Raw genomic sequence first — 25,243 nt, forward strand, 5'->3', positions numbered from 1 at the left:
CAAACATCCATTTTAAACTCAAAAGAATATCTCAGATCTCGTCTATATTATCTGAATAGCATACATACATAAACAATGTTCACTGTTCACCATATATTTTTGTCTTTCTATTATCTTACTCACTTATTCAGGCTTGTCTGTGATTAATGGAATTGGTGTCAGATTCTGGAATTTATTCTGACCAATGAACACAGCTGACTCAAGGGAGTAGAATCTCCTGCCAAGTAACAGAACAAAACACAATATGCATAAAACTAATACAAGACTCCAGGCGTTAGCTGAAGGAAGCAACTACCTGTGTAATATGAAAGCAGCAGAAACTATTTCTCATGTTGTTGCATAGGCTGTAGCAGCTGTATATTACATCTAATCTCTAATGTAGCTGACTGGTTTGCCTTTTTTAAAACCAAGATTGGAAATTTTACTATGTAAAGAAAATAAGTCCTATGAGATAAAGGCTTGGATAATGTTTTGAACAATGAAAAGAAATTAAAATTATTTTTATGTGAAGTGGAGGTGAAATTTGTGGATTATATATTCCAAGGTCTGGTACTAAATGTTTGTTGTTAATTTTAATTCATATAACAGACATTTATCTTGTTAAACTAACTTCTTTTGAGTGGAGAAAATGCTTTTCCATCTAAACAAAAGGGTAGCTATCAAAACAGAAAGTCAGTGGTTAATGTTCTTGGCAGTTTAAAGTGCTAAATAAATGTGTAAGATTACTTAAGAAAGATTAACCAAAAATTATTTGTACCCAGCCTTAAGTTTTTTTTAATGTATACTTAATTTTTAAATGTATACTTTATCATCTCTGTTCTAGGTAAGATGCAAAACGAAATGAAAGAATGGCCCATCTGTAGCTTATAAACTTGCTCCAAAGAGCTTCCCTTGAAAATTTCTTTATCTTCAGATTTTTATAACAATATCCCAATTCTGCATATCCATACCAATGAAGAGAACACAGCTAACAACAAATAGCCACGCATCCCTTCCTCTTGATCCCCTATTAGCTAAAACAAAATTTACATCTTCTCTAAAAGGAAACTGAGGTTCTGTCAAAATGGAACCTAATTCATAAGCAGAGCAGGGACACCTATGTGAAACATTAGAAAACCAAAATAGGGGGAAATTCAAACCTTAGAAACTAAGGGACTGAATCATGTGAAAACAAAGTAATGATCATATCCAGATAGCCTACTTGGGGAAGGTAGATCTTAGAGGGCGAAAAATCTGTGGATTGTCACAACAAAATAATACCAGCAGAGGCACGAATGAGCAAGCAAGACAAGAACTGAGGCAGGTATATAATTGTAGATGTAGACTTCAGTGTGCATAAGCATGGATAGTCTAAAAGCTATGACCAATAGTTTAGTTTTTGACATAATAAAGAAGGATGAACTTAAATATCTAGTACCTAGGGGGAAAGTAGCGTCTCTAAGTGCATTTTCCATATAAAATTGAAGTTGGCCACTCTGATTCAAATCAAAATTATAAAATAGCCACATATTATATATTTCACTAACTTTTTAAAGTAAATGTTTTGCCTTTAATTAAAAACAAAAATTAGTCCTGTGCTTTAAGAAATGCACCAATACAAAAAGGCCAACCCTATGTTATGTGACCTCTAGGCTTCTATATTTGTTTTGCTTTTTTCTGCTCTAGTAATCTCCCTCCTTTTGATCTGTGGCCTGGGAAAATGTGTTTTCTTTGGGTTTTAAATAAGAGTAAAATAGTTCTTTGAGTGATTCACTCGAGAAAAGTGTGGAACTTTAACTATTGGTTCTTTAGGGTCCTCTTTAAGTTCTTTAAAAATGTCAGATCTATTTCAGTGGTGTTGGGGACAAATTTAAATCTTGTCCTTGTAGTCATTTCTCTTTGGGATTTTAATGAGAACTGTAAACATATATAAAATGTACTTACCTGGAAACTGGTTGCAATAGCTGTAGTAAAGTTAATAGTTCATGGGGGTGGGGGAGCAACTTTTAATATAAAAGCTCAACCTGGGACCATATTATTACATTGAGACAGAAAAATTTTACATTCATTCCTGAAACCATTATTATGTTATAAAATGGTCATTTAAGTTTATAAAGAAGACCTTTCTTTAAAAAGATTAAAGTATTTTCAGTAGCCAAATTAACAGGCCAAGGAATATAGTGATACATTTAGAAAAATTTTCATCAAAGATGTTTAAAATTAATTAATTTTTACATACTTATCTACCATCTATATTTCCAAATAAGCCTTTAGTAATAATAACAATAACTAGCCATTAAAGAGCATTTACCATGTCCAAGGCTCTATTCTATGTACTTACACTACTCAGTCCTCACAATAACTGTATGAGATTTATTTCCAGTTGTATAGCTAATAAGTGGAGAACAAGGAAGGATTCTGTTTCATAATCACTCTGCTGTACTTCCTAGTTACGAGCACCTTTGATGGTTGTCCATTCCTGTTTTCCTTTAGTTACTTCAGATCCCATGATTAGCCTTTACTCTACATTGATAGAGAATAAGATAAGATCTATATAGAATCCTAAAAATTAGTAGAACTACAGTTGTGGAAAATTTTTGAAAAATCCATAATGACCAGGCAAACTATGTCCCATTTCACTATTTATTTCTATCTTATTTAATAAACTTAACTTTAAAATTTTTTTTAAAAAACTTTATTTCAGATAAAATTAATATTTCCATAATTTAGGATAAGCAGACACACTTCCTTGAGAACATTATTTTAGGTAATTGTGATTTCCATGAATAGAGTTAGTATCATGTGAGTATTTGCCTACATGCTTGTTGGAAGCTTCTGTAGCCTTTTCTTGGTAGGAATTCCAGTTTTTCTGAATTCTTCCCTTTCCTTCAGGTATTCCATTTTACATTCTTCATAAAAAGCAGGATCAGTATAGCTATAAGAAAGAAATGAATATCTTTTAAAGTGAATCACTCTGCAAGTATTTAATATAGGCTTACTTTAATGACATTCAGATATCCAGTTCATCAGGCACAAACATTAGAAGTAGATTTTAACAGCTGAAACTAAACTAATATTGAATGTCAATTGCAATTGAAATTAAAAAAATTTTTTTCAAAAGAAGATTTTTGGTAATGGTCATAAATTCACTGTAAACATTACTCCACCAAACTAATTAAAGACCAGAAAAATAAAAAGACCTAATGGTAACAGCACTATCCCAGGATATAATGAGAAGCACACTCACTGCCTATCCTTAAGGAGCCCATGGCATTACAGAGCAGACAGGTAAAGAGTGAATTATAATTAAATATACAAAGTGCTGTGGTAGAGGTATGGCCCAGTGCACCATGGAAAGATGGGGAAGAAGTGAGGAAGGGGGAGATGTCAAGGGGAAATGCTTGAGCTGCAGTTTGAAGGACCATCAGAAATCCCTTTAGAAGGTACATATGATGCAAAGGCAAAGAGATGAGGAAAAACTATGATGCCTAAAGAACTGTAGGTAACTTGGAACCACTATGGCAGATTATGTACATAGGAGAAAGGGCCTGAGATGTAGCTAGAAAGGGCAAGAACCAAGTCCTGATGGTCCATTTATGCCATAGTAAGAAGTTAAAATCTATCCTGAAGATGATGGAGCACTATTAGGAGAGCAACTGTAAGGTCAGCTTTGTGTCTCAGATGAATCTGACAGCATGCAGCAAAGTTAGAAGCAGGATATCCAATAAATAAACTATTATAATGACCCAGACAAGAAATGATGAGGGCCTAGGCCAAAGGAGGAGCAGCTGTGATGAAAAGGATGCAATGGATCTGGGGGAGATTTGGGAAATGAATGAATCAATAGGAAATAACCAATAAGAGTTAGGAGACAAGAAAGATACTAGACAACTGTATAATTCACAAAGACACATAATGCAGAGTAAAAGTAGCTGAGTTCAGTTTTGTGCCTGAAGAAAGCAGCATAGAAATGTCGGTCAATAGGAAGTAACTGAATCTATGAGTACAAACTGAGCTTTCTCAGATTTAAAAATGAGGAGAGAAATAGGGAAGCAAATTTAAGGAACAGGTTAAGGGCGGGGGGGGAGGGGGGGAGGCAAAGAATTAGCTAGAGACTTTAGGAAACAGGAAGCCAGATAGAAGGGAATTTTATGAGATTACTAGCGAGGTGAAGTAAAAGAAAGGACAGGTATTCTAATGTGCAGCCAAGGTTGAGACCACTGTACTAGACCTTTAGGAAGAGCAGCTTCAATGGAGTGAGGACAGAAGTCAGATTGCAGTTTATTGAATTCATGAAGATGAGATAGGCAGAACCCAGAGCACAAACAATGCTTCAAGATGTCACTATGAAAAGATGAGAGAGCATAGTGGTTACATCCATTTTATGGAATGTCAATAGTAACTAAAGCAGAGCACTGTCTTACTCAAAGATGAAAAATACTATTTCTTTTTTTTAAAATATATTTTATTGATTTTTTACAGAGAGGAAGGGAGAGAGATAGAGAGTTAGAAACATCGATGAGAGAGAAACATCGATCAGCTGCCTCCTGCACATCTCCTACTGGGGATGTGCCCGCAACCCAGGTACATGCCCTTGACCGGAATCGAACCTGGGACCTCTCAGTCCGCAGGCTGACGCTCTATCCACTGAGCCAAACCGGTTTCGGCTTATTTCTTAACTATAAACCCATCTATAATATATTCTATAGATCAACCTCTTCATGAAATTGGTTAAATCACATGAAAAATATGCTTTTCACAATGGAATACTGCGCTGCTATAAAAAAAGAAGGAACTTTTACCATTTGCCACAGCATGGATGGAACTGGAGAGCATTATGCTTATCGAAATAAGCCAGTCGGAGAAAGATATATATCACATGATCTCACTCATATGTGGGATATAATGATCAACATAAACTGATGAACAAAAATGGATCCAGAGACAAGGTGGCACTGAGCAGACCTTCCAACCTCGGGGAGAAGGCAGGGGAGGGGGGCGGTTAGAGATCAACCAAAGGACTTGTATACATGCATATTAGCATGACCAATGGACACAAACATTGGGGGCGGTGGGGGCTTGCCAAGGGGGTGCAAGTGGTGGTGGGGGGTTAATTGGGGGAAAAAGGAGATATGTAATACTTTAAACAATAATTAAAACAAAAACAAAACAAAAAGAAAAACATGCTTTTGTTTACATATATTTAATCAGATACAATGCTGACCCACATAACTTAAAGAAACACTTTATAAATATGTTGCTTTTTTTAAGAATAATGTTTAACAAATTGATATTTTAGACTCAGCTTAAAAATATGATGGATTAAAGGGGTACAGAATATATTACATTGAATGAGTTAAATAATAAACTCTTACCTACTACATATACTCCATACACATACACAAAGACGCACAAACACTGAGATAACTACTTACTAAGAGGTTAGACATTCTTTTAATGCAGAATTTTCTTTCCGGCATTTTACTACCATAAGCATTCCAGACTCCTTGCAACATTTGGTAAAATCTGAAATAAAACATTTGGAAAGAAAAAAAAATTTGTAATTATATCCACACAATTTCTGACAGATATAATTTAACATCTATTACCTAGACCGGTGGTCGGCAAACTGCGGCTTGTGAGCCACATGCAGCTCTTTGGCCCCTTGAGTGTGGCTCTTCCACAAAATACCGACTTTTGCGCACGGGCCACGAAGTTTCAATCGCACTGTACATGCGCGTCCGCACGTGGCATTTTGTGGAAGAGCCACACTCAAGGGGCCAAAGAGCCGCATGTGGCTCATGAGCCGCAGTTTGCCGACCACTGACCTAGACTGTGCTTGGCACACAGCACATGCTCTACCAAAGACAGGTACAAGAATGAAAGGCAGAATGAGATGAGTGTCATTTACTTTGTGGAAACAAAGAGATATGAAAGGAGGGAGAGAGGATGACCTCTAAGATAGAGTGAGGAGACAGATGGGATGCAGAGAAATATGATTTCTAAGAGGAAAAAGGATATTCTAGAAGAAATATAGAGTAAGAAGAACAAAAGAAAAGCTGTTTCCGCCCAGCCATCGTGGCTCAGTGGTTGAGCTTCAACCTATGAATGTTGATGGTTCAATTCCCAGGGTCAGGGCTAGATCTTCAGTGTGGGGGGTGCAGAAGGCAGCGGATCAACGATTCTCGCACGTTACTGATGTTTCTATATCTCTCTCTCCCTTTCCTTTCCTTTCTGAAATCAATAAAAATATACTTAAAAGTAAATAAAAAAAGGAGCTGTTTCTAGACATGGGCATCTGGTGTCCAGTCTCTGCATGTCTTCTCTTGATGCATAAAGGCACCCCTTTCTTGTTTTTTTAATCCTCACCCGAGGATATAGTTTATTGATTTTGAGAGAGAGAGGTAGGGGAAAAGAGGGAGAGAAATCTTAAATTATATCATCCTCACAAAGAATTAACTAGGTAAAAAATTAACTTTTTCTGACTATCTTTTATAACTCGTAATGCAAAGTCATCAAGATTTCCTTCTTTTCTTGAGCTGTGTGTTACCCATTTAGTTACTAAGGAATATAATTTATAATTATTTTAAAGTAAGCAGGTAATTTCAGGAGACTCCTTGAAAACACATAATATATCACAAAAATATTTTTTAATGGGACAAGAGCCTTACAACGGAGATATCAGTATGTACCTGCAGTATCACAGAATACTTTCAAGGATACATGGTAGAATAGGAACAAAGGCAATAGATGCAGGTAATGACTTTAATGCAAAAATTTAGTGGGTCTAATCACATTAAATTATGGGTGACATGTAATACTCCACTTCAAATATAGAATTAGCTTCCTTTAGTTCCCTGTTCACTAGTCTCAGCAGTCCCAACAATTGCTCTCTGATTCCTGAACCTACTCAGATACCTTTTTTATTCCAATTACGAAATGTTCTCCATCCTCTCTGTGCAAATGAGCTAGATTCCAGGCCAAATCAGACCATGGGATCATTTTTTGTGCGCTTTGACTAAGGACTTCCTACAACTCAAAAATTCAAAGCAGACTTATAATCAGCTCATTATCAGTAGAGACCATGGCAATCAAAAACGTTCACTCTGGAATGTCATTAGCATGCCTACACAAGTTAATTTTTCTACTTATGGCATAATAAAATCTACCTTTCTAGGAGCAAGAATTATCTCAAATAAAAATTAAGACATGAGCAATACTCAAAGGGAATATGTACATCAAGTTAACTCAGAAGGACTAAATCTGCCTAAAGGCTTCTTGAAGGGAACTTCCATGATGACATGGAACCATGGGCTGATCTCCCTGCACCACCTCTCCTTCCTGGAACCTCAGAGACCTACTCCAGACCAGTTCACTTAGTTAATGTCTGTAAGAAAGACTTTGCCTAATGAAATTTTATAGTTGACCAATCCTAGTCCTTTTCTGGAAAACACAAACACAATGGCTATTATCAAAAGTCCACATTCTGAATTTAACAAACACAATATTTTTACACTGAGAAATTCACAACAGAATGCTTAGGCATTCATTATTTTAAGACTTCTTTCCCTAATATAAATAGAAATGCCCTTAGTAGGGAATTAATGCGAGATAGCATTTATGTGTTCTGATCACAATAAAGGCACATTCTATGTATTTTCACACTTGTCCAAATCTCTTCAGGAATAACTGTGACTGGCCTAAAGCCTCAAGCTGTTTGTAGGGTTTTGTCACTTGTTTAGCAACAAGATTTTAATGAGGGTCTTTCTTTCATACCACATTAGCATACATTCATATAATAATGATGTTGCTAATACTGCCAAATGATTTCTAAAATGGTATTCTGAAACAAATCCAATTGAAATTGCTTCTTTCAATATTATGTTAAATGTTAAAGAGCTCTAACACCTCTATATAATTTAATTACCGTTAAACACTATACTAGTAAAAATAAAATTTCATTCACTTAAGTAAACCTTAAGGTAATGCAAATGAATATCAATAAATACTGAGGGTAGAGAGTTTATTAAAAGTTATTGTAAATTTTAAAGAAAAGTAGTTAAATATAGAATTCAAGACTTTCTTCCTTAAAAAAAAATCAAGAACGTGAGAGAGTATCTTTCTTTTGTAAACCCTCATTTCTCTGAAAACAAAACAAAACAAAACAATACCATATAAGAAACTATTGGTAAAAATATGTTTTAGGTATAATAAAATTTAGGTCAAGTATATCTATGAAAAACAGAAAGTCTTCTCCTAACTTTAGTCTAAGGCAGTGATGGCGAACCTTTAGAGCTCGGCGTGTCAGCATTTTGAAAAACCCTAAATTAACTCTAGTGCCGTGTCACATATAGAAATGTTTTTATATTTGCAACCACAGTAAAACAAAGACTTATATTTTTGATATTTATTTTATATATTTACATGCCATTTAACAAAGAAAAATCAACCAAAAAAATGAGTTCGTGTGTCACCTCTGACACGCGTGTCATAGGTTTGCCATCACTGGTCTAAGGTAATGGGCAAAATAATCACATTGTAATTATGTACAAGTAGCCTATATAATTTTCAGTTTCTATAGGAAAAAACCTTAGGGGGGGAACCTCTGTATAAAAGCAATAAGAGAAAAAAATCATTTAGAATTGTTTATAACTCATTTACTTTATGGAACTTTTATTTATATTTTAGTATTTCAATAAACCCCAAACATTATTTGCAAAATAATTTAGTCATCCAGTTACAGCTAAAGCATTCAATGAGATGACACTTTGAAAACATATTAAATTAAAAGAAATAATCCCTAATGTCTCGTCTTTGACTAGAAACCACTCCATTTATATCCCCACTAACCTACAATTTTTTAGAAATTTTAAGCTTATAAATTTTTATAGAACCCCTTTAGACAAAGAATTACTTGTAACTTTCTATTTCATTAATGAGTAAAATATTTATAAAGTACCTATTTTCCAGCTATATTATAAAAAGCAAGTATAATTTAGAATTTTAACATATAAGCTATGTGTAATATTTCTGTAACTACACCATCATCTTAATGGTCTCACCTTAAAATCTAGAACTTCAATTTTATCTAAATGAAAAAGATTTATGGAGGTCTTGCTTATTAATTACATGTAGTAGGACAGATTTTAAAATCACCTTAAGTTCATAATGTATCAATAACTTTACAACTGGAAATCTTAAGCATAAAACCATTTGCTTTTACAGAACTGGATAAGAACAAAAACTGATATACTTTAAACACTGTATAAAAGATCTTTTGACCAGTTATTAAATCAGAAGAGGTTTTAAAATGTAGAACTGAAAATGATGCAATTTGGGGAGGGATTAGATAGGTGACGACTTTTAGTAAGTTCATACAAAGGTGTCTGGAGTGTTAAATCTGTAATATAAATTTAAGTCTAAAACTAATTTTTCACAGGAAAAGCTATCTTTTAAGTAAAGACTTCTGTTGTGAGCAGTCTAATGCCAGGTCCCTGTAGACCATGCCTAAGTGCTGTGCTGCTCTCAGTAATCATCCTCCCTTCTGGAAGCTGTGAAGTAAAAAGTGCCTGAAGACAACAGGAGGTCACCCTCAGTTCTGAGCGCACCAGCTCCAAGTGCAGTAATGAAGGCCTGAGCCAAGGCAGAGAAACCACGAAGACAGTAGTTTGTCTTCCTCCTAATGACTGCTCAACTGATGCAAACCAAAGCCACAAGGCCACCAAGCACATTACTCTGTATAACTGACAGCATGCATGAACAATGTCATGAAATTTTTGTGAAAGATTTTGTAAACAGTTCTGACTCTATTGTACATCTGTTTATTCTATTTATCTATCTGTCTATCTATCTATCTATCTATCTATCTATCTATCTATCTATCTATCTATCTATCTAGTTAATATACCAAGTGTCCATCTGGGTAATATACCAAGTGTCCATCTGGGTAATGACGTCACGTAGCAACGCCCAGCTTCCTCTCTCTAGTGACTAGCCTCCTTGCAGTTTCTTCAGCCCAGGAACACAGCCAGGTGGAAACATTTCACACTTTAACCAAATGTCTGAAGCGCTTTCCCATGCCTCATCTCATTTGATCCTCACAGAAGTCCTGGAGTAGGTAGATAGGAGAGTTGGTGGAATCCTATTTTCTTTTCATTAGCCGGAAAACGGAGATTTAGAAAGCTTAGAAACTTGACCCGACTGAAAAGAAGAAATGGTGGACCTTGAAAATGACTTCAGGTTTTCTCACTACCCAGAATATAGTCAAACACTGCTGCAGTTAAATATTTTACCCTTTGTTCTCCCTGCGTGATCTACAATAATCTGCTTCGTGTTGATATTTACTGCTGTGTTGCTGACAATTACCTGAAAGAGAAGTTGGGGTGCTTCACTGGGCTGGAAAAAGTTTAACTAAATCAGAAAGCAGGTCTAGTTAAGCAAGTTTATCTCCATATATAAAGCTCTCACTGGCATCAATCGCATGTGTGTGTTTTGATCTGTCATTGTTGATCATGAATTTGGTTGACACTTCTATTATAGAGAAGGGCATATAGCGACATTAAAATATTTCTTCTAATTAATTTCCTTTCAATGTGCACAAATTCATGTACCAGGCCACTAGTAGGAAATAACATTCCTAGTTTTCCCCTTCTCCTGGTTCAGAGCCAGTGTGAACACTGTTCCCTTACCTTACTAGATGTGGTTTCCAGACTATTGATAAAATCTGGGTTACCCTCCTCATAATCTGCTGGTTTGCAAATTTATATATTTAGCACCTTGCTTTTGCTCCATACAGAATTTGAAGTAGCTTTGTAACTCCCTTAAAAAACAGCATTCATAAAGGTTTGATAAATTCTTGAAATCCAAACACAGTAGGCAGCAAGACAAATATAAACATAACAATGGCACCCTAGCTGGTTTGGCTCAGTGGCTAGAGCGTCGACCTATGGACTAAATGGTCATGGGTTTGATTCTGGCAAGGCACATGCCCGGGTTGCGGGCTCAGTCCCCAGTTGGGGGCATACAGGAGGCAGCCGGTCAATGATTCTCATCATTGATGTTTTGATCTCTCTCTCCCTCTCCCTTCCTCTCTAAAATCAATAAAAACATATTTTAAAATAATAACAATGGCTACATCTTTCTGAAACTATGTTACAAATCACATGTAGGGAATCATTAAGAGAATGACATGTCACCAGCCATTCCCTATCCTGTCTTTTCTTAGCTGAAGCAAAACAATATTTTTACATAAGTAAAAAATAGCCTTTGACACCATTAAAACCCACTTACCAGCTTTCTTTTAATCTAACACAATCACCCCACAACCAAAGTACAAACATTATACCACAGAATACTACACACAGCCACTTAAAAAAAGTATACAGATAAGGACAATCTCCAAAGACTTAAACAGATAAAGCAAAATGCAAAAGAGTCTATTAATAATATGTTGCCATTTTAGTTTAGAATATACACATATAAGTGTGTGTATGTGTGTATGCATGTATCTTTAAAGAGAGATTGATGTTTGTGTAAGCAGAAAATGGCTGTGGAAGATGTAAGAAACTGGTTGTCTCAGCAGAGGAAAAGAAGAGTTGAAGGGAACAAGAATTGAAGAAGCACATTTGTTCTGTGTTTTAGAATGTGTGTTAAACTTACGAAACGTTTTTGTTTTTTTTAAAGTAGTAGCTTTGGTGGAGGGGGTACGGGGGAGTGGAGTCCAGATGAGAGGAGCTTTGACTTTATGAGTAAAGAAGACATCTCCTTCCTTTTTTTCCCTAAACAAGCTCTTTCCCCTAAAGGGAGGCAGGGAGATGTGTGTGTGTGTGTGTGTGTGTGTGTGTGTGTGTGTGTGTGTGTGTGTGTGTGTGTAGGCGGGGAGGTAGGGAGGTGTGTGTGTAGGAAATCCCTCTACATCTCACTAAGAACACCCCACCCTACTCATCACACTCTAGGGATATTTCTGCATATTTCGCTTAATTTCATTAAATGCTGATTGCTATCAAATACAAATCTGGACATTTCTTTTCACAAAATATACAACTACAGAGATCCTACTCTCTCCATTATACCCAGGCCAAGTGAAAAGCACTCTTCCAAGATGAAATGATACCATCAAAGTCACACGATTGGCTTTCTTTTCATTTAACATAGTCACACCAACTGCCAAAACGAAAGAAATCTGACAATGATAACATGAACTACCTTGCTAATAAGTCCAAATTCTCAGCTTTAAAGAGCAAAAAAGAGAATAAAAGACATGTTATGCTAAATTTAATTAGACATTTAATAAGTGTAGTATCCCTAGTTAACAAGGCAAATCGATCCTTTCAGTTCTGGCTGCAGTTTATTTAAAGACTTTACAATTTTACTACTTAGAAGCAAGTCCTATGGAGGTGTCATCTCACCATTTATATTTTCACAACACTTATGATATTGCTATCACACTCTTAAAATAAATGAAAAGCCCATGCCACATTTCAGACCAATATAATGCTACAGACTCTATTTTTATTTCTGGAAATAAACACTAAAATAGTTCTGTATTGCTCACTTTATTCTTACAATGTTGAACATTAAAAAAATAAAACTAAGTTTTTTTTTCAAGTTCCAACTACACTTGGAAAACAGAAGTTTTAATCACTTGGTTTTAAAATTAAGCACCAGAAAATATATCATTGTAAAATTCTGACAACTGCATTCATTTTATGACAAAATTATTATGCTTTTAATTTTGTATTAAATTGTGATTTATTAGCTTGCTACTTTAGAGATTAGTCTATGTATAGAATGAATTTAGTGGTGCAAATAATGAGACAAAGAAGGTAGAAGGATGAACATGAAAAGATTATTTTACATTGCAGTGCATGAGCTATTTGATAATTCCAACACAGTACAAAAGAAAGCCTCTCTCTAGATTGATCATGGTTCAGTGAACATCACTGAATATCTAATACCTCCAACTCAATTAATTCTCACTTGATTAAGATCAGACTGATATTCAAACTAAATCATCTCTCCAGTCAAGTAGAAATCAATATTTCTGATTTTACTTTTAAATTACAATAGAAAATAAAATGCACACATCTTCAATATGCCAAGAGTAGCTTTTCCATTCTAGTCTACCATGGCATGGATAACACAGTTGATTAAAGAATTATTCTAATCTGAGCACCAATATGTAGCAGAATCTGATTAATTTGAACACAGAGATGGAATAAAGTAATTAAATATATCTTATACAGGGCAAATAGAATATTGACATAAAATAAATTTGACTTCTTTAAAACAAACCTCACTATTTATCGGCTCAACTAGTTAGGACTGTGGTTTTATCAAAGACTGATTACTCTCAGAGAAGAGTATTGCTTCAGACACAAATATTTATAAGGTGGGCAAAGAACAGTCCTTTTTAACTCATACTCTTTCCACCACTGCCACCTCCAAAAAGCAGGCACATACCTACAACAACCAAATTATTTCTATAGACTTTTTCAGAAAAAGCAGGACATACTGACCCACCCTTGCTGATCAGGGTAAAACGTGGTGAATCCTAAAATAACAAAATGCTTTCATATTTGTAACTCTTACTGCTAAAGATAACATGAAATAGGTTTTCCTCCTTTCATTCCTTAATTCCCTTCTAATTAAAGATGGAGAAGAGTAAAGCTAAATTATTTTTAGTATTAGTTGAGCAGCAAGTATTACTTTACTTGTTAGTAAACTCAATAATTCAGTGAAAATAACAAAATTTTCAAGTATTATATAAAATTTTCAAATATATTTAAGAAAGCAAAATCACAGCTAACTATACTATTAAAATCGAAAATAATACAACTTAGAGTACTTAGAGTGTGTCCAACAGTGAGCACTATATATATTATGTATATATTATATGTAAAATACTTTCTATATAAAGATATAACATATATAAAATATATGAAATATATATTTATTATATATGATTTTTAAACCTCACAAAGTAGGTTACTACTATGCACTAAATAATTCATAGGTATTACTCAGATGTGCCTTTTCTGGTGTCTTAGATATACCACTTTACAGAAAAGAATATGAGGAACCAAGAATTACGCAACTTAACTTGGAAATACAGATTTCCAAAATTTATATCTGATGAGAAACTGCCTAGAACAGTGATGGCGAACCTTTTGAGCTCGGCGTGTCAGCATTTTGAAAAACCCTAACTTAACTCTGGTGCCGTGTCACATATAGAACTTTTTTGATATTTGCAACCATAGTAAAACAAAGACTTATATTTTTGATATTTATCTTATATATTTAAATGCCATTTAACAAAGAAAAATCAACCAAAAAAATGAGTTCGTGTGTCACCTTTGACACGCGTGTCATAGGTTCGCCATCACTGGCCTAGAAGTTAGTTATAAACCATAACTAAGGTATGAAAAACAAAATTTGTTAAAGTATGATACTGTCCAAGGATTTGTAACCTCTGAGGCTGGGGCCACCTATGCAACTTGGAAAGTGGGCCATTTACTCGTTAGACATAAAAGGATATTCTTTACATGCATGAAAGACTCCACCTATTTTTCTTGAACCACGCGGAAATCTTGGTTTGATTTTCTTTCTTATGACTGAAGCATATCTTTGGAAAAATATTTCTCTTATACATTATAAAGGGTAGGGCAAGAGTAGACTATAGTTGTGAGTATGCAAATAGGTTTATTCTTGTATTATTTATTAATTATTGTATTACTTTCCATACAAACAACTTTAAACCTACTTTTGCCCCACCGTGTATATATTATAATATATACTTCTCTAATATGTACATTATAAATTTATACATGCATGTAATATATATAAATGACAGTGCAAGTAAAGACTAACAACTCGTGCGCATGCCCCATGTTTGAAGGTGCAGCTGTTACTTTATTCCAGATCACTGTTTGCCTTGCAGAAATGGATTTATATATTTTTAAAGCTGGAATTTCTGTTTTACGTAAAATCTTACAATTTTATATAGTCTAGCTAACTTTGTTTACTGAGACACTGCACAGGGGAAAACCAAAATATGTCTGCACAATGGCTCTGAGCTGAAGGCTGACTGGTGTCATCAGCTTGAAAGGCTTTCTTGAACACTTCAACTCAGATAATTATGCACATGTGGTTATCCCATCAGAAACGTCTATCACTCACTTGTCAACTACTCAAGCAGAAGTCTCTTATATAATAATTCTAAACAGCATCTTAGCCTAGAAGCAGAGGAATTAAATGGAGATGTTCCCATCTCTAACTCCCTAATTTCAAAGGCCTCATAACTTTCCAGGGCCCTGTGAGGCAGTCAGTCATGATGGATGTTGACATCCTTCAGGAACCTAAAACAGGGAATCAAATGGATCCTTAACTAAAAGTTTCGATTTCCTTTGAGCCCACACTGAATGTACTATTTATCAGTTGCTAAACCTCTTTTACCTCAAGAAGCACATCAGATAAGAAGAATGTTTTGTTTGAATGGATGCTACTTGATAAAATAAAGGGGTTTCTTTAACTCCTCTGTTAAATTATCAGACATTTAGTAAGCTAACAGTTTGTCTGCTGCTCTCAGAGGTCTCCAATGGAGCAGCAAAGCAATGACACACTTAACATTAAATAATACAAAATAAAACAGCAATTATGGGAGCCCTTGTGTTGGTTGGAGCATCGTTCTGTACACTAAAATGTTGTGGGTTTCATCCCAATCTGGGTGAGTAGGAGAGGCAACCCATCAATGTCTCTCCCACATTGATGTTTCTCTCTCTCTTTCTTTCTCGCTCTCTGAAAACAATGAAAATATATCCTTGGGTGAGGATTAAAAACAAACAAACAGCAATTACGGGAAAATGACAAAAAGTATCACATGGACATGGCAAAAAAAGACTGATTGCTTAAGGAGGTCACATGCAATGACTAAAATAAGAGACTGCAGGAGGAAGAGCTCACTACAGGCTACTTAGAAAGGCAGCACAACTGCCTACATAAGACTCTTCCTACATTTGCAAAGATGGACGGAAGAGATCCAAGAAGTGTCAAACAACAATCTTTGCCTTTACCTCCTACTAAACAGTCTATTAATCAACCTGTGAGTACAAATGATGAAATGAATAATTATTTTAAATATTTCTAATAATTCTACATGGTCAGAATGCAGTCTAGTAGCTATTAATTATATACATTCGCAAAGTATCATGGCAAAGTCTAACAGGTCAGTATCATGGGGCCTGGTCTTAAGAAGCAATTTATAAGACACTGCCAAATAAGAATTTCACTTTTATTCTATATTTTATTTCTAAGTTTCATTAAAATAACAGAAATTAATTGAAATATATTTAAAACATAAAAATTTTTTAAAAGGTTTTTTAATTTTCTATCATGACTGAAGAAAGTAGAAAAAGTGACTGTCACAGTCTTATTTGTTAGATTCCACAAAGAATATTTTTAATTTTAAAATAGAATGTCAACAGGGTTGATTGAAATAAAGAGAAATAAATTAATGCTAAATAATTACTAAGGAAGTTTTGTTTATAGAAATGAATAATTCAGTGTTTTACAAAGTAAATTCAAACAGCAGCTGCTTTGCTGACTTTAAGCTAAAAAGAGCTTTCTCCAAATGTACAAACTTTAAAACTAGAGCATCATCATATTTTTTTGTGGAATAGAATTTATTTCCCAGGTCTCATGTTATTAGTATAAAATATTACAAAGTTACAATAATAATCAAGTAGCCGGTAAGAAGTCTCATCACTGATTTTTCATGGGAGCTATCTGTCACTTTCTAGTTAATTGAATATATGCATAATTCCTGCCCCGTTAAGTCATAACAGCTGGGGGGAGAGATGAATTAAGATTTCTAACAATCTGTTCCCAACCCACTTGATCCTGAATATTATTCAGATCTCAGAATGGATCTTATGGCTGCCTTTTAACTCCACTGCAGTTCCATTTCTTTCTCCTTAATTACTTGCTCCCATATATCAGGAAGGAGCTCTTCCTCCATCAGTAAGAAATGAGCCCAAACTTAAAAAAACAAACACACTTGAGAGAAATTGCACATGTTACAAATTAAGTTCATTTTCACTAAATAACTGATCCACAGTTTTTGAAGAATCGGTTTCTCATCACAGCAGCTAATAGATAGAGAAACTTGAAAAACAAATGTTGTAAGTACTTGCAAATTAAATCTGAAATAAAACACTTCCAAACAGCCACATAAGACAAAGGGAAAATGGGTTCTATTTACATTTTAAAATTTTGTGGTTTATCTATTACCTACTGTAAACTGAAGTCTGCAACTCTTTCGTGGATCACGTACTAATATCAACTACTCCACCCAGCCTTAGCACCTATAGTGAATCACCATTTTCATACCTCAGATCACCAGAGACATTGAGAGGAAAAACAGAACTGGATGAGATTAACAGGATGCAAAAATAATGAAACTACTGCATCCCACAAAATTCCTATTTCTATTAGAGACTTATAGGAAACCACTAAGGGCATAATTAGCATATACAGGTATAAAAGAAGATTGAGATTCAAAACAATCTCAACAATATGGACAACCAAGGCAAAAAAATTTTAAAGGATAAATTTCTCAGGGACAAATGCAAATTTTTGCAATTATGTTTTTAAAAAAACTTTTAAATTTTAGAACAGAATGACAGATGAAATCATATGTGATCCAACTATGTGAAACATGACAGAATACCTAAACCAATCTTAATATCAATGTCCCAATCACAATGGCAAGAAGATCACAGCATATCTGTGTTCTCCTCTGGTGGACACTTGTATGTTATAGATGGATCTTGACAAATGAGCAAGTTCCTACAGAAAGGTGATCAGAGACTGAGAGGTCTAAAAACCACTATGAATATATACCATATTATGTATTAACCATTATCTTGGAAATCTACCCATTGTGGGCTTAAGTAAAATCCTGGAACACATTAAATGTAAGAATTTAGATTTGAGCTTAGGCAGTGGGGAATGGCATGAACTAAACTGCACACTGCAGAAAGCTTTACCTAGCAACAACTTAACGTTAAGTTAAGGAAGAAGAAGGAAAATAAATTTCTAGATTAGGGAAGCTAGTCTATATGCTAATAAAACAATTCAGGCAACAGATATTTTGGGTAAAAACTGAAGAATATTGCAGGCTCATAAACCTTTCCTCAATAAGCTAAACAAAATGAGACTAACAAGAAAAAAAATTGGCCAACTACAACATATAGTCTCATATCATAAGCTTCAAAAAGTAATAGTTAGGAAAGAAAAAAGGATTCTAGCAAAGTTCAGCATGGCAAGGCTCCTAGTCCCAATTCTTTCCCTTAGAACACAATGGGGAAAGAAAACGAGTTTAAAAACCCTGAGAATTCCCAATAATGGTACTTTTCATTCTTGAGAGAAGCAGACTGGGGGCATAAATAAGAATCCTAGAGAAAAGTAAAAAATAAAAACAAAACCCCTTCGAATAAAAGCCTCTACCCAACTTCAAAGGATAGATACCTCAGCAGAGGCAGAAAAACCAGTAGGGTATGCATTTTTTAGGGTTCCATACTCAATACAGAGGATAAGCCAAAAGTAACCTCACAGGAAAAGAGGAAACATTCTAGAGGCCATTTAACAAAAACAGTGCATTGGCCAATGTGCTCCTTTTCCCCCAATTTCCAGGCTTCAGAAAAGTACATAGAAGAACACACTTCAGCCCTCAAACTACAGCCCACCAAGGAGGACAATCATATCAGAAAAGAGTGGCAGGAGTGTTAAAGAGAATTCACCCACAATTTTTCAGAGTTATAGAAAACAACTCTGAAAACACACTCTAAGGATAAGAAAATTCACCTCAAATGTCACATTATATAAGAACTTAATAAAAACATAAATATAAGAAAGCTCGACTTCAATAAATAGTTGATAAAATTGAGTGAGAAGAGAAGATAAAAATGGGAGTTGAAGACCAAAACAAATCCATTACAGTGCTAAGTAAATACACTAGAAATATATAAGAAATAGAATAGACACAGCTATATGAGAGACTTTATAAGAATGACTTACGATAATCATAGTAAATATAGAGGAAATTGAAAAAAAAAAAGGTTAATGCAAACCAAGGCAACTGTTGTGGTAGGCAGCTTCTAGGATGGCCTCAAATAATCCCAGCCTCCTGGTATTCACACGCTTTGGTAAACCATTCCCTTTGAGTGTAGGCTAAACCTAGAGATTTCCTTCTAGTTCAAGAATATGAAAATGTAATCGCTTCTCGGCCTTTTGGCTAAGATCAAGTGTAAGAATATGAAAATGTGGATGGCATCCCGCTGCCATGATTAGGTTACAAAAGCCCATAACTTACATCTGATTAGCAGATGCTCTCTATTGCCTTCCCATTTTTCATGCTTTGATGAAGAAAACTGCCACATGTGGGAAAGACTCATCTGGTAAGAAATGGAGGGTGGCCTCTGGCTAACAGTCAGCAAGGAACTGAGACTGTCAGTACCACATCCCACGGGGGAACTTGATGCTGCCAACAAGCACTGAGTGATCTTGGAAGCAGATCCTTCCCCAGCCGAGAGTTCAGATGAGACTGCAGACCCTGAGCCAACACCTTAACTGAAGTCTTGTGAGAGACTAAAGAAGTGGACTCAGCTTCGTCATATTGGATTCCTGCCCCACTGAAATGGTAAAATAATAAATGTGTTTTGTTTATAGCCACTAAACTTTGGGGTAATTTGTTATGTAGCAAATAACATCAAGTGTTAATCCCATTTCAAAGTTCCAAAGACGACTGATACCTCTAAAGTAGAGAATTCAAAAAAGGAAAAGAAAAAAATATTTTAAATGACAATTTAAGAAAAGTTTTGACATAAAGAACTGAATCTGCAAAGCAAAAGAATACAGTATGTTCCAGAAAGAACTGATGGAGAACTATATGCTAGTTAAGTTCCCAAACTGGAGGACAAAGTCTTTTTCTAATATCCAAGCAGAAAAATCAAGTCACATATGGCAGAGAGGTTGCAAGGTGGGAAAGGGATGAAAATCTGGCTAGTCTCAGAATTCCCAGATCAACATTCAGTGTCATAAAAATACTAATGCAATATGTACAAAGTTCTGAAGAAAGGAAAATATGACCTGACAATTTTATGCCCACCCTATGTGACATACATGTACAAGGCAACAAGCAGTCATTTCCAAACATGATAGATTATCTAGGATTCTAGAACCCAAAGACTCTTCTTAAATAAACTATTTATTTGACAATACATCTAGCCAATCAAGGAATGGATCAAAACAAATAAATAAAGAGAGGAGAAGATGTAGTAAAAAAAATAATTTATGGTTACATAAAGAATACGTATTAAAAATCTAAACAATGTAAAAATACAACTTACAAAAACTGGGACCTTAAAGACAGGATGTAGAGAAAGAAAAACAATATTATCAAAGGAGGGAATCAATCAATACTGGCCAAAATTAGAATCTGAAGAATATGTTCCTTACAGTATATAAATTAAGTGTTTATGATTTCTATTAAAAGAATGATGTTGTCTAAAAACCTAACAATAAAATTCAGGGGGAAGTAAATGAAGAAAGCCTGAAATGCAGTAGAGGTCTCACATATTGGAAAGATTACTGAATTGAAACTACTTAACCACAACAGCTCCATTTAATATTAAGTTTCTAAGATCACTTATTTTCCCCTAAATAAAATTATTTCCTATAAGGAAATCCGTTTTCTATTGCAACAAGTACAGACTTCTTTGTTTGGCCTTCAAGGAGCACCAAAATATGACCCTAAACAGCAACTAGTCTTACACAATTAGACTAATCTGCTCACTGTTCTGTCCCACAAACATCTTATACTATATTCAGCTTTCATGTTTAAACTCCTACTTGGGGTATCTTCCAAATAAATAGGTAATTTAGATGCTACAAATTTAAAGGCTCTTTTTTCACCAAAACTTATTACTAAGTTAAATAAACTGGTAATCAAATTACAAAATAAACAAAATTTTTTAAGGCTATCTAAATCTAATCTAGCTGGAAAATCTATTTGCTGCATAAAATTCTTCCTAAAATCTTAGAATTTAATTAAAATATTCTTTTAGATTCCCAAAGAAATCATAGAACTTTCTATATTAAAACTGAACTCTAAATTAATATTTGCTTTGTAAATTGTATTAGTGTTAACTCAAAAAACTAAAATAACATAACAATTAAAAAATATTAGGTCATGTATATTTCATTAAAAAAATTAAAAAATGTTTAATTACGAAGAAAATGAGAGATATATCTGATTTAAAATGTTCTTAAAACTTTGATACATCATATTTTTAAAAGATAATTTTATGTATACAGAATGCTATAGTTTACTATTTTAATGCTAATTTTTTATTTATTTCAAAAAATAATTTTATAATTAGAATCATCCACAAAAGAATTGTGTGCACATTCAAAAACTAGAAACTATAAAAATGAAAATTATTGCCCAGCCGGTGTGTCTAGGTGGTTGAGCGTCGACCCAATAACAAGAAGTTGCCAGGGACTCTTCTCCCTCCCCACGTGGGAATCTGTGCTTATTTCTCAATAAACTTCCACCTTTGCTTTAAAATAAAAAAAAGAAGAAGAAGAAGAAGTCGCCGGTTCCATTCCCAGTCAGGGCACATACCCGGGTTGTGGGCTTGTTCTCTAGTACAGGGCGTGTAGGAGGCAGCCGATCGATGATTGATGTTTCTCTCTCATCAATATTTCTACCTCTCCCTCTCCCTTCCTCTCTCTCTAAAGTCAATAAAAACATAAAAAAAAGAAAATTACTTTAAAAAACTATTATGTCAGTAAGAAACAATTTATGTAACTTCAATGATGTATGATAGAAACATATTCACCAAAGTCCTCTTTAACAACACATAACTACATTTGCAAGTAAGCAGCTTTCTTATTTGTTTTTCCTCTCAACCATGATTAAAATGTTTATATTCTTTATTTGGATATTCTGACATATTCAGAATGCCAGGTGCAGGTCTGGATTTCCTCCTTAATAGTGATTACAAAGTCTAAAATTATTTTTAATTGACTCCTTGAGTAAGACCTAAAACTTTGTTAATAAACACTTAACATCTAATGTTACATTTACAGTAATGAGAAAGCATAGGATTCCCATATATTTCTACCACAAGATGGAGATAAAGTAGATGTTTTTATATATTTCAAAAATGTATAATTTTTATTAAAACAATTGATAATGCTTAGCTCATAATCCAAAATATATGCTGATCTTTAAGATAAACAGGTAAAACTTCTTAATATGTAATCAGTTTCAATTACAGTTGTTTCCAAAAATATTCTTTTGATAAAATAGAAGAGAAAAACATGTTTTCATGTTTCAGTTCATTTTACAGAGGGAACTACCAGTATTAAAATCTTTTTAAATATACACTTAAAAAGATGACTTGTGTCTCTGTACCAGTGTTGTCCAACAGTACATTTTGCAGTGATGGAAACGGTCAATATCTGCATTATCCAATATTGTAGCCACAGACCACATGTGGCTATCAAGCATTTGAAATGTGGCTAGTGCCACTAAGACTATTAAATGGCTAATAAGACTCGTGACTATTGTACAGGACAGCACAAATTTACATAATAGCCAACTTAATCCTATCTAATAAAAGACAAAAAGGGTAATTAACCGTACCTCCACTACGCTTCCCATTGGCTAATTAGGGCGATATGCAAATTATACGTAGGCACAATGATGGGAGGCGAAAGGGGAAGGACGGAAGAACAGTGATCGGAAACCCAGGCAGCAGGCAAGAGCCGAGGGGGTGCCGCCTCGCCTGTGGCCCCGTGATCACATGGCAATGGGAGGGAGAGAAAGCCAGGCCTCCGGAGGTGCCGCTCAGCCTGCATCCCGGTGGTCACCATGGCGATGGGAGGGAGCGAGAGCCGCATTGGGATCGGAGAGCCGGGGCGCAGGCAAGGTGGCACCCCGGCACCCCAGCACCTGACATGCAAAGGTCGGGAATGAAATGACTTTTCCCAACCACATCTGCAAATATCCTGGGGAAGGCATCACTGAAGAGTTCACAACAACTCTCTTACTTGGCAAGGAAGAAAACAGTTGGCAAGAGAAACAATCCCTTACATCAAAGTTAAGGTCCCTCTGAGTAAAAAAGAATATTTCCAACGTAAAGGAGGGAGCAGGCAAAAATAATAGGTTCTCATGACTTCCACTGAAGTTTGAGCATATGACAGTCAAAATGAACATACAAATTAAAACAGACAGTAGACATTCAAATGACCCGAATCAACTGTCACTGTTTGTCCCAATAGCAGCAATGCTTATGTGATAATATAGTTTAACAAAAATACAAAACAAGTCACATGATAAGAGAGGTTCAGCTTCTAAAATAAATTGAATATGTTCTTTAAAAATTCTCATGTCCTCCCCTCTGACTATAATTCTTAATTTTCCAATCAGAAAATTACCCTAGGTGATCCAGTAACATGTAGAACTCCAGTAACCTAACTTATTTAAAAAACAAACATCCCAACCATTTTTAAAATATTTAAATTGATATTTTAGGGTTAAAATTATAGAAGATATTTAGATCCAAATATATTTTCTGAATAGAAAATATTTCAGTTTTTGATTAAAAAAATAAACATAAAAAAAATATATAAGTGATACATTTTCCCAAGGAACTCTGAATTAGTACATTTCCCTCTAACTTTCTTCAAATTAAGAGAATCTATGGAGTTCCCTATACTGCACAAGTTTTAATGAAAGAAAATAAGACTTTCTAAGAGCATCAAATACATGTTTTCTTATTTACAAACATATATACTCTTCTTTCTTTCTCTCTCTCTCTCCTCTCTCTCTCTCTCTCTTTAAAATATAGTCTTACTGATTCAGAGAGGAAGGGAGAGGGAGAGAGATAGAAACATCAATGGTGAGAGAGAATCATTGATTGGCTGCCTCCTACACACCCCCTACTGGGGATCAAGCCCACAACCCGGGCATGTGGCCTGACCTGGAATCAAACTGTGACTTCCTGGTTCATAGGTCGATGCTAAACCACTGAGTCACACCGGCCGGGCTCAATTCTTATTTATAAATTCATTCCAAGGACATATACAGCTTGAAAAGCTTTGGAAGTAGTTTAAAAAAAAACTAGCTTTTAAGTAACAAGAAAACAGTTATAGAAGAAAGTTTAAATTAAAAGAAAAAATTGTTTTAATTTATTCAAGAGTGGGAACATCCTCCATGAAAATGTGTACCTTGACTGTGGATGGCTGGGTGGCCTTATCACACCTTAGAAATTCAAATGCTTTTTACAATGAAAAGAAAGAGAGTTTCATCTCATTTCTCTCCCAGGGTAGATGTCTGTCAATAGAAGGTGGATATCAATAAAAGGAGAAGCTTGCACAATCAATCCAGAAAGTTAGCAATCTACGAATAACCCAGAACCGAGTATTTATCTCCTCTGCCACACACCCTCCCTCCCAGCCAGTGAGCAAGATAATTACTCTCAAGTCAAGCTAAGTGCCCCCTAGTCACAGTGGCCCAATGCTGACATACAAAGCATACAAATAATTCTCACTCTGGCATAAAAGTGACAACTTTCTTGGAAGAAAAGCAGATACTGTAAATTTCTCAAAGTCTTCCTGAAACATTTTTGAAGTAATTTTTACTTCTTTAGAAAAAATGCATACATGGCAAACCATCTGTAATAAAAGGCCCATTCTATAAAATTTTACCTGGTCCTACTCATATCTGCAATCATAATCATATTTACAGACAAATATATCTATACTAATAAAAGAGTAATATGCTCATTAGACTGGGAGACCTTCCAGATGTTCTTCTGGACAAAGCCATGGTGGCGGGGGCGAGGTAGAGGCGGTTAGAGGCCAAGAGGAGAGGGCAGTTGTGGGTGATCAGGCTGGTGGGGGGTGGGGCCGTTGGGGGTAAGCAGACCAGCAGGGGGGCCAGTTGGGGGCAAGCAGGCCATCAGTGGGGGTCAGTTGGAGGTGATCAGGACAGCAGGGGGGCAGTTTGGAGTGAGCAGGCCAGCAGGGGGACAGTTAGGGATGAGCAGGCCAGAGGGGAGGGAAGGTAGGGGCAAGCAGGCCAGCAGGGGGGGGCAGTTTGGGGTGATCAGGCTGGCGGGGGGGGGGGGGGCATTTTGGGGCAAGCAGGCCCGCAGGCAGAATTTTTAAAGGCAATCCGGCAGAAAGGCCCCCAGGT

At 35.3% G+C, this 25,243-nt stretch overlaps 1 protein-coding gene across 6 annotated transcripts in view; it reads right to left on the reverse strand.

The window, feature by feature from the left end:
- CMC1 (C-X9-C motif containing 1) overlaps positions 1-25,243 on the reverse strand; it is a 60,973-nt gene that overhangs the window by 2,136 nt on the left and 33,594 nt on the right. For 4 of the 6 annotated variants that reach the window (XM_023752963.1, XM_023752959.1, XM_023752962.1 and 1 more), the window contains exons 3-5: positions 5,415-5,505; positions 2,798-2,914; positions 124-217 (exon numbers count right to left, since the gene is read on the reverse strand). In XM_023752963.1, the coding sequence (XP_023608731.1) occupies positions 124-217; positions 2,798-2,914; positions 5,415-5,505 (302 nt within the window). Of the gene's footprint in view, positions 1-123; positions 218-2,658; positions 2,915-5,414; positions 5,506-25,243 lie in introns of those variants that run through there. The other 2 variants (XM_023752960.1, XM_006087597.3) reach the window with 2 other exon arrangements.

The sequence above is a fragment of the Myotis lucifugus genome, unplaced genomic scaffold (genome assembly GCF_000147115.1).
Source record: "Myotis lucifugus unplaced genomic scaffold, Myoluc2.0 scaffold_39, whole genome shotgun sequence".
In the NCBI taxonomy this organism is placed as follows: Eukaryota; Metazoa; Chordata; class Mammalia; order Chiroptera; family Vespertilionidae; genus Myotis; species Myotis lucifugus.